The sequence below is a fragment of the Spermophilus citellus genome, assembly GCF_964194105.1.
Source record: "Spermophilus citellus genome assembly, chromosome: 11".
NCBI classification, from domain to species: Eukaryota; Metazoa; Chordata; class Mammalia; order Rodentia; family Sciuridae; genus Spermophilus; species Spermophilus citellus.
The window spans coordinates 98,817,370-98,833,090 of record NC_138192.1 but is presented as its reverse complement, the minus strand read 5'-3'; the positions used below and the strand labels follow the sequence as shown (position 1 = coordinate 98,833,090).

At 36.2% G+C, this 15,721-nt stretch overlaps 1 protein-coding gene across 3 annotated transcripts in view; it reads left to right on the top strand.

Moving 5' to 3' along the window:
- Positions 1 to 3,877: 3,877 nt before the first annotated feature.
- The window catches only part of RFTN2 (raftlin family member 2), an 84,760-nt gene continuing 72,916 nt past the window's right edge, over positions 3,878 to 15,721 (top strand). The window contains exons 1-2 of one of the 3 annotated variants that reach the window (XM_081261552.1): positions 3,878 to 3,975; positions 9,656 to 9,802. In XM_081261552.1, the coding sequence (XP_081117678.1) occupies positions 9,664 to 9,802 (139 nt within the window). In that variant the 5' untranslated portion in view covers positions 3,878 to 3,975; positions 9,656 to 9,663. Of the gene's footprint in view, positions 3,976 to 9,101; positions 9,803 to 15,721 lie in introns of those variants that run through there. The other 2 variants (XM_081261551.1, XM_081261553.1) reach the window with 2 other exon arrangements.

Sequence of the window (15,721 nt, the reverse complement as noted above, 5' to 3'; positions counted from 1 at the left end):
CCAATGGAATTCGGCCGTAAGCGCCCGCCCCCGCCCCCATCCTCCACAGGCTCTGCGCCAGTAGATTTCTTGGCGGAAGTCGGCGGGAAAATAGCCTCTTTTCTGTTATAACATCTTCGGCTCCCTTCTGTAAGTTGTGGTTTTACACTCATGGATCTGTTTCCCTTTCTAGGCAGGACATTCCTCTGCATATGCCCTGGTCGATATATGAAAAGTCAATCTAAATTTTATTTCAGAACCTAAACTTAAGGGAAGAATAAGAGCTGAAAAAGTTGGAGAAATATTTTATGTAAACAGTTTTTTGCTGAATCAAGATGTAGATTTGATCTGCTAAATCCTTCCCATAGACACTTGAGGTCCAGGGAAGTAGACTGCAATGTTGCTGCTGTGCACATAAAGAAGAATAATTTTCAAATTTATTTTTCAAGAGGAGTTAATATTTTTTTAATGGTCTTGATAATCTTCTAGGAGTGTTTTTCAAGTTTGCTTTTAGTAATGGGACTCTAGTTTGGGGGCAGGAGAAACCTCAGGAGCCCAGAATTGAAGTAATAGTCTGTAGTTCATAACACACTCTCATATTTGGGTTACACCCTCTCCCCACTTAATTGATACTTCTTTCCTTGTGGTACTGAGAATTGAACCCAGTGCTAGACAAGGGCTTTGCCATTGAATTACATTCCAAGTGCTCCCTCATGTAACTTAGGGGTTCATGATATACATGTAATTTAAAAAAAAAAAAAAAAGGATGGAACAACTGGGTGCGGTGTAATCTCAGCTACTTGTGAAACTGGAGCAGCAGGATTGCAAGTTGGAAGCCAACCTTAGCAACACAGGTGAAACTCTCAAAAATAAAAAGATGTCGCTGTGGTAGAGCTCCCTGGGCTCAATCCCTAGTCCAAAAAAAAAAAAAAAAAAAAAGAATGGAGTACCTGTGAACCCACAATCTAACCAAAGTGAAGTACTAGAAATGGTTCTCAAAGTATGTTCCCCAGGAAAGCAGAAAACTAGAAGCATCTGGAATTTGGTTAGTAATGCACATTCTTAGGCCCCGTTCCCCACATTCTCAAGGCGTTCTCCAGGTGATTCTGATGCGTACTAAAGTTTGAGAACCACTAAACTAAAAGATTAGCAGTGAGTCATGTGTACTGATTTTCTTGTGCTCCTCGCTTCCCCAGAGAAGTAATCCCTGTCCTGAATTCTGTATTTGTGCATTCGTGTTATCATACATGTAATATGTTCGAGTACCATCATTTAATTTTGTGTTTAAACATTCTAAAAAAGTATATAGTATTACATGAATCTCCAACTCACCTTTTTCATTCAATACTTTCTTACTAAAATTCATCCATGTGGTTGCATGTAACCATAGTTAGTTCATTTTGACGGCTGATTATTTCATACATTATACGAATGAAAGTATATGGGAAGTTGGAACCAATTTCTGTGTTGATATGGAAGATGGACTAATAGAATTCTCTATACCAAAGATAAAACAAATATCCAAAAAATAATCAGTCAATATGCTCTTATTTGATCCAGCGGTTTAAGAAGAGCAAATAAAGGTCAATCTTAAACTGGGGCAGGGTGAAGGGTGTATGACCTATAATCCCAGTGACTCAGGAGGCTGAGATTCAAGGCCTCAGGCAGGAGAATCACAGATTCAAGGCCAGCCTGGAGTACTTACTGAGACCCTGTCTCAAAAAACAAACAAGGGTGGAGAGGGGAGCCCTTGATGGCGCACACCTTTGTGATCCTAGCAGCTAAGGAGGCTGAGGTAAGAGGATCACAAGTTCAAAGCTAGTCTCAGCAATTTAGCTAGGCCCTAAGCAACTCAATGAGACCCTGTCTCAACTCAGTGAGACCCTGATTCGAAATAAAATACAAAATAGAGCTAGGGATGTGGCCCAATGGTTAAGTGCCCCTGATTTCAATCCCCAGTACCTGCCCCAAAAAGAAATTTTAAAGAGGGGAAGGATTGGGGATATGACTCAGTGGCAGAGGTCCCTGGGTTCAATCCCCACTACTGCCCCCCACCCAAAAAAAGGTTTCCATTGAACCAGTGCTTCATGCATATTTCTGCTTACTACTGTTCTGTTCTCTCACCTTAAAAAAAAAAAAAAAAAAAAAAAAAAAAAAAAAAAAAAAAAAAAAACCTCAATCCCCATTTCCATTCTATCTCTTTCCTGTAGAACAGAACTCCTTGAAAAAAAAGAAAGAAAGAAAAAGAGGGGGGTAGAGGAGGGGTGTAGAGGGAGCGGTTGTGGCTCCACTGAGCACTTGCTTAGCATGCTTGAGGCACTGGCTTCAATCCCCAGCACCACATTAAAAAAAAAAAAACTAAATAAATAAAATAAAGGTATGGGGGGGCGGGGGGGGGCGGCTGGGATTGTGGCTCAATGGTAGAGCACTTGCCTAGCATGTGTGAGGCACTGGGTTTGATTCTCAGCACTGCAAATAAATAATAAAGGTATTTTGTCCATCTACAACTAAAAATTTATAAGAGAGAGAGAAAATAAATGTCTACTGATTAACCCAAGTGATTCAAATATTTTACTCTTAGGAACCGTACTGCTATTAACTTTCTTGTGTGTGATTCCTGGTACCTCTATGCTGAAGTATCTCTTGAATATATGCCTGGGAGTGAAATTGCTGTCTTGTAGAGGATGTGAATGTTCAATTTCACAAGATAATGCGAAGTTTTCTTCCAACATGGTTAAATAAATTTTCACTCTGATTAGCAACATTTCCTTAAAAAGATCTATTCAGTGCTTGGTGTTGTCTAGCTTCTTCATTCTTGCCAGTCAAATGGCTACAAAGTACTATGAAACTTATGTTCACAATAGCCAAAAAGTGGAATCAACTCAAATTCCATTATCTGATAAATGGAGAAACAAATATGGATATCCATACAATGGAAATTTATTCAGCCATTAAAAAAAATGAAGTACTGATACATGATACCATATTCATAAATCTTTTTTAAAAATATGTTAAGTGAAAAAAGCCAAACAAAAATTCTACATGTTATATGACTCTACTACATGGAATATTCAGAATGGGAAAATGCATGGAGACAGAAAGCAAATAAGTGGTTGCAACAGTTTGAGGAAGAACTATAATGGAGAGAATAAATGCTTAATGGATATGGAATTTCCTCTTGGGGTGATGAAAAAGTTCTGGAGCTAAATAACCATTGCAAAACATTGTGAATCTACTTCATGCCATTGAATTATACATTTTAAAATGGTAAGTTTTATATTTTTCATATTTTACCACAACTTTTAAAAATTTTGTATTGTTGTGGCCTTGATTTGCAATTGAAATTGAACATCTCTTCATATATTAATAAACATACATGTTTCTGTTCCTATGACATGCTTATTTATTTTTGTACAAAATATATTTCTTTAAAATGGTCTTGGGGCTGGGGATGTGGCTCAGGCGGTAGCGCGCTCGCCTGGCATGCGTGGGGCCCGGGTTCGATCCTCAGCACCACATACAAACAAAGATGTTGTGCCTGCCGAAAACTAAAAAATAAATATTAAAAAAATTCTCTCTCTCTCTGTCTCTCACTCTCTCTTTAAAAAAAAAATAAAATAAAATGGCCTTGAAGTTCTAGAAAAATTATAAATTCTCTTTTTTATTTATTTGCAAGAGTTCTCTATGTATTGTTCATACTCTTCCTTTACTGATTGATATTTGGCAAATATAAGCAGTATATCCCAGCTATATTTCATCTTTTCACTTTAAGGAGTCTTAATGAATAGTTCTTAATTTTAATACAATTTATTTTAGACTTATTTTATGATTATCATTTTCCTCTATTTTTAAAGAATTTAACCTTTATTTTATTTATTTGTTTTTATGTGATGCTGAGGATCAAACCCAGTGCCTCACTTGTGCTATGCAAGAGCTCTACTGCAGAGCTAAAACCCCAGTCCTCATTTTCCTCTTAAGATACTCTTGTACTCTGAGGTAAGATAAATATACATCTATATTTTCATATAAAATTATAACATTTTGCTTTTGATGTTTAAGATTTTTATATCGAATTGTCTCTTTTTCTTTCTCTTTTCTTTTTTCTTTTCCTTTTTGTTTGTTTGTTTTTTGGTGCTGGTGATTGATCCCAGGGTCTTGCTCATGCTAGGCAAGCATTTTACCATTCAGCTATACCCAAACCCTAGAATTGACATTTTTTTATATGGTAAGATGAAGAAATCCAATTATTTTCCCCACGTGGCTAACGAGTTGTCCCAGTTCCATTTTCTCCACTGATCTGCCATGTCACCTCCATTGAATGGAAAATTCCCATACATCAGTTTGTTTCCAGGCTCTTTATTCTATTGTATTGCTAATTTTTCTGAGCTTTGTTTAAAAATAACTTTAAATTGGTATAGCTTTTTACTAAATATTAACATATACAAAACTAATTTCTTCTTCTTAGTCTTTACAATATTCTTTCTTGACTTTTTATCTTCCACATAAAATATTAAAATCAACTTGAAAAATTCCATACAAAAGACTTGTTGGGGTTTAGGTAATTATTGCATTAAATCTGTAGATCAATGACAGCTATTAAGGGCAAGGGAGACTGACATATTTACAACATTAAATTCTAAAAAAAAAATGACCATAAATGTCCTTTTTAACTATATTAAAATTAGAAACTAGGGGCTGGGGATGTGGCTCAAGCGGTAGCCCGCTCGCCTGGCATGCGTGCGGCCCGGGTTCGATCCTCAGCACCACATACCAACAAAGATGTTGTGCCCGCCGAAAACTAAATAAATAAATATTAAAAATTCTCTCTCTCTCTCTCTCTCTCTCTCTCTCTCAGAGACTCTCTCTCTCCTCTCTCACTCTCTCTTAAAAAAAAATAGAAACTATCCTTTTGTTCTGTTCAGTAAAGTTTTATAATTTTTAAAATAGTAGTCTGGCTTAACATTTCAGTAGATTTATTCCTAGAAAACAAATAGTTCATAATGTAAATGGTGTCATTTTCTAAAAGTCATGTTTTTTAAAATTATTACTGATGTATGAAATTGATAAAAGCTAAATTGTTCTGTTGGATAACAGAGCACAACCCACAACCCTGCCTGCTCAAAGATCCCTCTTTTTATTTCTTTAAAACAAAAGGCTCTGCCATAAGCACCTTGTAAACTACTGTCTAGAAGAATAAGCAGTTGAAAATAGTCAATTTGGGGGCTGGGGTTGTAGGTCAGTGGTAGAGTAGTACCACTGGTAGAGTGAGACACCAGGTTCTATCCTTAGCACCACATTAAAAACATATTTATTATTATTTTTTTAAATAGTCAATTTTGTAAAGAAAAGACTATTGGCCAAGGATGTAGCTCAATGATAGAGCATGTGCTTAGCATGTGTGAGGCCTTGGATTCAATCCCCAGCACCAAACAGGAAAAAAAAAATTATTGTATCAGCTAGACATTGAAAATTACAAAGCCATAAAAATTTTTCAATGTGTTAGGCTAAGAAGCCAGACTATAGAAAAAATAATGTCAAAATACAAGTATTAGTCTATACAACTCTTAGTGGATGGTGATTGTAGCTTTTCTAATTATTAGAGAAAGAATAAATAAATTTTTCTTTTAAGTATTTTATTAGTTATTAATGGACCTTTATTTATTTATTTATTTGTTTATATGCAGTGCTGAGAATTGAACCCAGTGCCTCATACATGAGAGGCAAGCGCTCTACCACTGAGCTACAACCCAGTCCCAATAAATAATGTTTTCAATAAGCCATCAACTTCTTTGGAAATGTGAAACACTACATCGAGTAGTTAAAACTTAGTGTTTGCCAGCTTATAAATTCTGGAGAGCATAAAATGTGGCTTTTCATCTCTGTTCCTTGCAGTTCTTTTGTATATAGTAGGTGCTCCAAAAACATTCAGATTTTTGTTGAATATACTCCTTTGAGCAGGAACACATAAAATAGGTTGGATTTTAAAATTACTATTATGCAAAAGTTTCTCTCTGTAGAGAATGGGTTAGATGATACATAATTATCTCTTGGAAGCTTCAAGACTTCAGTGAATTCAGATGGTCCAAACTTGCCTCCTAACTATCGTAATGTTGTGCTACATTTTCATAATTGTCATTCATTAATTCAGGGACTAAGTGTGTACTATAACATGAACAAAAATCAATAATACACTTTAATTGTTTCTAGCCACATACACAAGAATTGATAATCCATCAGACCCAGCTTTTGTACCTGGGAATTCCCATTTGTGACACAGAACTGAAAATTGTCCCTGAAATCCACTGTTGTCAGCAAATATAATTCAATACAAAAAAGTAACCAATGTTGGGCTGGGGTTGTGGCTCAGCAGTGGAGTGCTCGCCTGGCACGTGCAAGGCCCTGGGTTCAATCCTCAGTACCACATAAAAATAAATAAATAAAATAAAGGTACTATGTTCAACTACAACTAAAAACTAAATATTTTTTTTAAAAAGTAACCAATGTTGGATGACATTTATTTCAAAAATTTATCCTAATTACAAAAGTGGGGAAACATCATTGGTAAAAGATTTTATATGGGGACAATTGTTGTAATGATTGGATATAAGAGTGGCAGGCAACTGGCTGAATGGATACAGTACATTTATTTATTTATTTATTTATTTATTTATTTATTTTTATGTGGTGCGATGCTAAGGATCGAACCTCACATGTGCAAGGCAGGCACTCCACCACTGAGCTATAATCCTAGCCCCTGGTTATCTGCTCTTAACTGGATACTGCATTACCATCCTGATTCACCTCCCTCCTTCTTGCTCCAATTAAAAGCATCTTCCTCAAAGCAGCCCCAATTATGTATCTAAGATGCAAATTGATATTACATGCCTACTCCAAACTCATTTGCTTATTCCACTGAATTATTTTACTCCCTTTTTTTTAACTTATGAAATAAAGTACAAATTCCCTGTGTATAGCATAAAAACCTCCATTACAGCTTAGCCCTTTTCTCCTTTACAGCCTATTCTATTTTCTTCACATTTTACATTCTAGTACTTATTAACTGCTTCATGTTCCTTAGACATGCCATGCTGTTTTTATGATTCATGACTTTGCTTTTGCTTTTCTCTCCTTGGGACACATGCTTCCTACCTTTCTTTCGTTATCTTATACATATTCATCCATGAAGACAGCTCAGACAGCATCCTCTAGACTGAGAGGCCCCTTCTTGGGCTTATAGGCAATCTATGCATACTTCTATTTCAGCAGCTGCCAAATTACATTTAAATTCTCTATTTCTAAGCCTGTCTTCCCCATATAACTAAGGCTTTTTAGGGCAAAGGGCCATGTTTAGTCATCTTATATACCCAGTATCTGGCTGAGTGCCTGGAAAGTGGCACTTAATAAATATAATGGGTACTAAACAAATTTTTATTTACTTCCCAGCACAAATTCTTGTTAAAGTTTATATTATATAATTATATAACAGAAAAAAACATTGTATGCACAAATCATTTATCCTAAGATAGTATAATATTATGGTAAAATATTGGATTTCTTTAATGTCTCCAGAAAAAGAAATTTTAAAATTATTTATATTTAAAATTAATAATAATCTTCTAGGCACTTCAATAGGTACTAGTAACCTTCAAAGATTACATTTCTGCCATAAAGGAATACACACACAGCCCAGATCCTACAAGAGAGAACATGAAAAAGACAGGCATGAAAGCACTGTAAATAGACTCAAAAGAGTCACTGTGGGTCAGAGTCTTCTGTCTTTTTAGTAACATTTACCCAGAATTTGCTTATCACCAACCATGTTCATATATAAACATGGAGAAGTATGGAATTTTCCTCTGTTAAAAACACTTTTGAGGCTGGGGTTGTGGCTCAGAGGTACAGCGCTCGCCTAGCTCATGCAAAGCGCTGGGTTCGATCCTCAGCACCTCATATAAATAAATTAAATAAAGGTATTGTATCCAACCACAACTAAAAAAAAATACATATTAAAAGAAAATATTTTTGAGGAGTAAAACATCAAGACAAGTTGGCCAAAAGAAGGGGCAAAAGGTGATGGTGATCTACAAACTAAAGAGCCTGCCCCCCTCTTTGGAGAGTTTCCATTTGTACACTTGAATGTAATTGAAAAATCTTTTCTCCAGAATCTCAGTTTTGATCAGGACTTGTTTTGTAAGAAATCAGGTAAATAATGGGAGTGGTGGCAGAATCACTTTCTTCCTATTACTACTTCCAGTCCCATTTTATAATGTACATACATTGATAAATGTATTCTGTGCTATTTGCCAGGACAAGTGTTAAGATAGCAGATAAGATTATCTCACTCAGCCTTCATAACAAGCCTGTGAGATAAGTAGTATAATTAACTCCATTTTAGAGCAGAGAAAATTGAAACTTAAAGAGTAATTTGCCCAAGGTCACATCTGTAGTAGGCCTGAAGCTGTATTTGAACCCAGGCTGTCTGATTCCAGGGCTCATAGTTTTGATGAGTGTACCATACTAACAGATCTGCACATAGTTAAATGTAATAAACACTCATCACAAATGATCCATTATAAGTTGTTCTTGACCTCAAGGAAATGGCAGTTTATAAAACTGAAGAAATCAGGTTGTCAGAGTTTCAGTGTTTTGTTTTGTTTAAGTATACTTTGAAAACTGCAGAAGTGTTATATCAGTTATTATCTTAAGTACTCTAATAGCCGAGTGTTTCAAACTATTTAAGGATGTGAGGAAAACTAATTATCCATATATCTGTTTCCCTTTAGCAATTAAGACATTTTTATGAAAACGTTTTAATGTAAATTTTTTATACTTGGCAGTTTTAATCAGCATATGATTTTTCAGGCAAAAAGAAACTACATGTTAGAAAAAAAAATCTTTAAAAGTGCTGTTTAAATACTAAAGTGCTTTTTTTTTCCCTTCACTTTTCTTTTCTCCTTTTGGACTCCAGAAACGGTTTTCTCATAAAGCTGACTTCCTTTCTGGAAATGATTTTTGTTTCCAACCATGTTGAGAATCCAGTTTTTTTCCCCCTTTCTCTCTCTCTCTCTCTCTCTCTCTCTCTCTCTCTCTCTCTCTCTCTCTCTCCACCCCTCTCCCTCTCTCTCCCTCTCTCTCTCCCTCTCTCAATAGTAGCAGGGAGGAAGGAGGGTGGGCACAAGACAGAGGGAAGAAAGAAAACAAAAAGAATTGGATGCTACTGTGTCTGAATATGTCTTTAACTTGTAGATAATTACATCTGAGTTGCGCTTTTGCCTTTTTATTTCCGTTTTGGGACACCTCTTTTATCATCCAGCCAACTGGGATAGACAAAGCACTGTTGGTGCCCTGAGCGACAGAACTCTGGTAGGGGGGCTGGCTGGCTGTAAATTGACGTGGCATGGAAATTCTCTACTAAGTTGTAGCAGCTTGCATGTTTCACTAACATCAAGCCCAGCCTCCCAGAGCTGTAGCTTAATCATGGGCTCAGTGACTTTTCAGAAAAATGGATAGAAAAAGTCTTCAGCTCCTTTCTTTGGACCCCAACCTTTTTTTTCCGGTGTCTATGGTTTTGCTGAGAATCAAATCAAAGCAGTTAAGTCTGTAACTTTCTTTTTGCAGCTTAAACAACAGAATTTGTTGTTCTCCCTCCCCTTTCCTGCAATTTAATTCCTTACAGACTTTGCCATGGGGTGCGGACTTAGAAAGCTAGAAGACCCTGATGATAGCAGCCCTGGAAAAATATTTTCTACCCTGAAGAGACCGCAAGTGGAAACAAAGACAGAATTTGCTTACGAATATGTATTGCTGGATTTTACTTTACAAGGTACTTTTGCTTCTATTTAATTTATTAAATGTTTTAAAACTAAGAGACTACTAATTTTTTAAAATGTTGACTTATAAATTCTTAAGCTTTTCTTCATAATTAGATTTAACAATAATGCTGTTTGTTTTTTCATTTCGTTTGGAAAGATTTGTGTATTGTTTTGGTTGGTTGTTTTTGTAACATGGCTCATATGTACTTTCCAAAATTAGGAAAACTGCTTGGAAATGCTACTTTCATTTTTAAATCAAATACTTATTTGTGGACAGATTGATGAACAACATTGGGTTTCCAGGCTGAGTAGCTATATATCCTTAATGACAGCTTGTGTTTTGAAAAAGGTTTGAAAGGCACAAGACGGTGGCATGTAGGCAATATTGCTTGTATCAAATTGTGCAAGATGATTTGCTTAGACAATTCTGAAGTTGCCAACTGGGTTGAATTTTGTGATTATATTACTCATTTGATATTTTTGACCAGACTAAAGTTTGAAACTATAGAAAAAAAGAGGAAAAAAGGAGAGTCTTCTATAAGACACTTCCTTTGCTCACTGCTCTGTCACTAACAGAGAAACTCTCTGTTCCAGAAAGTTGGAAACACAAATAAACAAGCCCAGATGGCAGCTCTGTGGAAGGGACCAAGGCAGCTCGACTTCACAAATACTTTGCCTCATTTCTTTTGGAAACTTTGAGTACTGTACAACTGCATGAACAAAACACCTTTTAAAAAGAACTGTATCTTTAATTATGGGGTACTAAGAATGAGATTTAGAGTAACTTGTTTGCAGTTAAGATTTCCAGATACTAGTATTTTAAGTTCTTATTATAAAGTTATAGTTTTAATTCTCAGAAATCATAAATTTTATCAATTAATAGAAAGTTTATACTAACTAAATTATTGGTTGGATATTATTTTAAGATTTTTTCAACTTACGCAAATCCTTTTTTTTTTTTTTTTTTTTTTTGGTTTGCTCTGGAAACAGTGCATCTTTGTGCAAGAAGCAAGAACAGCCCATTTTTCTTTGTCAAATATTGAGCTGGCCAGCAAACAAACTCCATTCCAGGGACATACACAAAACCCCAAATCTATATATGTTCACATGCCTAATTTTATTTAAAGCTAAGGCTACCAAAAGAAAAAAGTTAGTATTCTTAATTTTCTTTTTAATTGAGAGTTTTAAATTGATTAAGATGATAGTAATAATCAGAGAAGTAACCAAACAATTGTATTTTTTTCTGTACTTTTTAAAATATCACAATTTGAGAAAATATTTGTAACATGGTACTATTTATTCCATTTCTTTTCCTTGTCAATCATAGGACACAAACATATACCCCCTTAACCTTGAATCTATTCATAAAATTAGGCCAGTCATTTTGATCTGCTCTTTAAGACAGCACAATCCATTCCAGGATCCTAAGGCTTTCTGTAACTTGAATTTTTTTTTTTTTTGATTCATTTATTTTCAACAATGTTAACATCTCAAACAAATTTATGTAAATACAATCATCCTTGAATTAGGAAGATCTATAGTTTCATTCAAAAATCATTTTGGTTTTGTTCTATCAGAAGCCCTTTAATTTGTGAAAGGAATATAGTTTCCACCTTCCATGGTAGGTGTTTGGAGAAGGTAATAGAGTATTCCACCGTAAAGTGTAGGTACAGGCACAGTGGGCAAATGTTAACTCATACAGCAGGCACATATTTTAAAGTTGCATCTGGTTCCTATTTGGTACAGGCGCCTAGTCTCCTGGTACCCCATTTCTCTCCAATTCTTCCATATGTTTTTGTTTTGGCTTATTTGGTTGGTTGGTTGGTTGTTTTGGTCTTTGCCATTGCCTTTGCTTCAGAAGCCAGCACCCCAGCACCAGCCCAGATCATAGTTTCCCTGATTCATTCTCTCTCTCTCTCTCTCTCTCTCTCTCTCTCTCTCTCTCTCTCTCTTTTTAATCTCTGCCACCTGCCAAAATCCAGTGTATACAGGAGTGAATCAGAGTGAATTAAAATATGCTAGCCTTCTGTTTGGCCCTGGCAATTCTGTCCCATGATTGCTCAAAGTGGTAGTAAAGAGTGGCACCTCCTGCCTGTCTGAGGCCACCATGCAATGAGCAACCTTTGAAGAGACAAAATGGCCTGGTGACAGCTGTGTGTGGTCACAATGAGCCTGTCTCTTACATTATTTTCCTCATTTTTTTCCAAACAGAGGCCATGAGACAGAGAATAAAATGCCAATGGGGCTCAGCATGATAGAGCAAGCCTACTCACCAGGCTGAGGCAGAAGGATCAACAAGTTGGAGGCTAGCCTTGGAAACTTAGTGAGACCCTGTCTCACAATAAAAAATAAAAATAAAAAAACTAGGGATGTGGTTCAATGGTAAAGTCTTCCTGGGTTTAATCCCAGTACCATACACACACAAATAATAAAAATAAAAAGCCCATGGGTACAGGAGGAAATCCTTTAAAAATTTCCAGTACCCTATGTTGTGGTGTGGTGGCTGTCATTATCTGGAACAACTTATTTATTTTCCATTTTATGCTCCCTCTTCAGCCACAACTTTACAAATACATTTCAAATTATCTTACAAGAAGTTTCCATGGTGGAATATGAACTTCAAATGTTATTTTCACTATAATGCAGAATATTTCAAAATTATCCCCTATATTACCAATGAACTCACTTGTCACTCTCTACCCTCTACCCTCACCTTCAAAGCTCCACCCACAAAACAACTTACACCTCTTAGTCTCTTCACTATTGCTCCCTCTTGAGACTCTAGCTCTCTTGAGTTCTCTCTTGCTCTCTCTCTCTCTCTCCCCCTTCCTCCCTTTCTCCCTCTCCCTCTCTCCCCCTCATTTTCTCTGCCTTCCTCTTTCATTTTCTTTGTTCTTTTTGGTCTTCCAACAATTTATTTACATTGCCACAGGAGAAATAATAACATAATCATACAAGGCATACAAGGTTCTGTAGTTGTAATTCCATGGGTCCTGAATCTTGGCTGTTTTACTAACTGTAGCAAGTTTGTTACATTATGATAAGGTAACAATTCATGAACAGTATTTTACTCCTGCTTATCAGTGAAAATTATAAGTTATTTAGAGATTTCTTACAATATACCTATAGATATGTGTTAGCATGTAATGTGTGTATATGTTACTATAGAATTTCTCAATGAAAAATTAACTTTGCACATGATTCATGTACAATCCAGGAAAACAATCTGAATAATAATAACTTGAAGAGTTTTAAGACCATTTATAGCTTTATGAATAGAGTTTCTATAACACTAAAAACTCATCAGAAGGACAGGTGGCAGCTTTCTTATTTGAATTTCTAATACAAATACTTAAAGTATATGAAGTAAACTTTGCTAGCTTGCTGCATTACTGCTAGAAGAAGAAAATATTTGTCTTTCATCGACATTATTAATAGCAATAAGTACATATTATGTATATATACTGTAGAAGAGACTGATTAACATTGGAAATACAAAAAGGAATAAGACAGTTTCTTCCTGCAGATTTTTTTTATTCTATTTGGCCAAACCAAACGAAATTATCAACTCTTCAAGGGCAGGAACTATATTTTGCCCATCTTTATATTCTCTGTTTCTAGTACTGTGTTTGGCACATAGCAGTGGCTGTTAGATGAATGAATGAATGAAAAATTATAAAGTACACATTAGAGAAAATGATATGGTACAATAAGTATCAGTTAAAAGAGAAATCAATTTTGAATAGGACCAGTTGGAACTTGAGTTAGGACTTTACTGACCCTTGAAGAAAAAGTAAGGCTTAGGTAAGAAGGAAAAAATTAAGAGGTTGGTGTATGGTCAAGGGCGAGCACACAGAGCAGTGATCTAAAGAAGGCTTTGTAGGAAAGAAGCAAAAAATAAGGGGCTGGGGTTGTGGCTCAGCGGTAGAGTGCTCGTCTAGCACATGCTAGGTGCTGAGTTCTATCCTCAGCACCATAAATAAATAAATAAATGTATGTATTGTGTCCAACTACAACCAAAAAATATTTTTTAAATAAAGAGGCAAAAGGGGCTGGGGATGTGGCTCAAGCGGTAGCGCGCTCGCCTCGCATGCGTGCGGCCCGGGTTCGATCCTCAGCACCACATACCAACAAAGATGTTGTGTCTGCCAAGAACTAAAATAAATAAATAAATAAATAAATATTAAAAATTCTCTCTCTCTCTCTCTCTCTCTCTCTCTCTCTCTCTCTCTCTCCTCTCTCACTCTCTCTTTAAAATAAAAAATAAAAAATAAAGAGGCAAAAAATAAGATTGGACATAAATGGAGTTTGGAAGGAGTTCTGCATTGATTAAAATTCAATTATATGAAGAATAAATAACTACAAAGCTTTTTTGAATGAGTAGTCAATAGGTGCAGAGATATTTAAACTCCAATGTTGGAATTGCAGTGGAGAGAGATGGAGACAAGAAGAAAAGTTAAAAGACTGCTTGTAGTGGGCAACACTAATGGTGATAAGAACCCACAGGTGAGGGGCAATGATAAGGATGGAATGCAAGGAGAATATACAACAGATGTTATAAAAGAGGAACTTAGCCAGTGACTGGCTAGATACGAAGGGCCAGAAAGAATGAGGAACCCAGGATAACTTCCTGGTTCTGAGCCCAGTATATATGGAAATACTGATGCCTCTTTCAGCAAGAGAGAGATCCCAAAGGGAGTCAGCATGTGATCAAAGGATACAGTTCCATTGCAGGCATGTCAAATCTGAGGCAGCAGTGGAACATCCCTGCAGAGGTGGCGATTTCAATGAGGGATTAAAATCAAGTCTTCAAGAGAGGGAATGTGGGCAGAGCACGGTTGTCTTGGGCTGTTTGGACATAGCCATAAAAAAGAACAACTCAGTAAACATGACAGAGTGAAAACAAGCAGGACTGTGCAGTACCAGAGAACATAAGGAAAGGGAGGGTTTTATAATGCAAATAATCAATAATTTTAAATGCTAGAGAACTTTCAAGAAAGATGAAGAAAAAAATGCAGAGGAATGAATAAAAGAGCCTAAATGAAGGTTAAAAAGAAAAATGTCTGTGTCAATCTAATAAGTTCTTGGTCATTTCCTCAAGTAGTCAAAGAATTTTCAAAACTAAAGTGCTACATAAGAAGAAATTAATAATAAAAATGACTGATTCAACTAAGTGTCAACATAATCCCTGTTATGGTGCCTAGTCACATTTCTTCCAGATGGAAAAAAAAATTTTATGATGTTCCATTATGTCTGAAATGGTAAGATGTTTTGGTTGAGAAAAATAACAAAACTCACAAATCCAGACTATTGTAGGAAAGAAAGATTCCATTCTGCACTGAGAGAGGAAGGAACCTGTAATAACAATGCACAGTTGACACACTTTAAAAAATGATGCTGGAAGGAACTGGGGTTATGGCTCATTGGTAGAACACTTGCCCAGCATGTGTAAGGTTCTGGGTTTAATTCTCAGCACCCCGTGTAAATAAATGAACAAAATAAAGGCCCATCAATGTCTAAAAAAAGCATTTTTAAAAAAATAATGCTGGGAAATAATACATATATGTAGTGAGCCGTTTCTGCGGGCTGCGGTCGCCATTACAAGATGGCGCTGGCTCGACTGTGGTTTGTGACAAACAACTCCTTAATTGGGAGAGTTGGTGCGTGGTTTTCTAACACCCTATGAGAAAGCTCCACGTGGCAGCTTCGCATTGGGGCTTGAGATGCTTTATTAAGGCTGGTAGGAGCATTCGAGGAGGAAGATGAAGAGGAGGAAGATGAAGAAGAGAGTAGAGTGGAAGAGATCTCGAGAACCTGAATAAACGACTGGAAGAAGATTCCCGGTGTTGCGTCTTCCTTGCGGGCAAGGGGGACGCGACAAATGGTGCCGAAACCCGGGAAAATCAGAACTTTCAGTCGTCAGGAGTGGT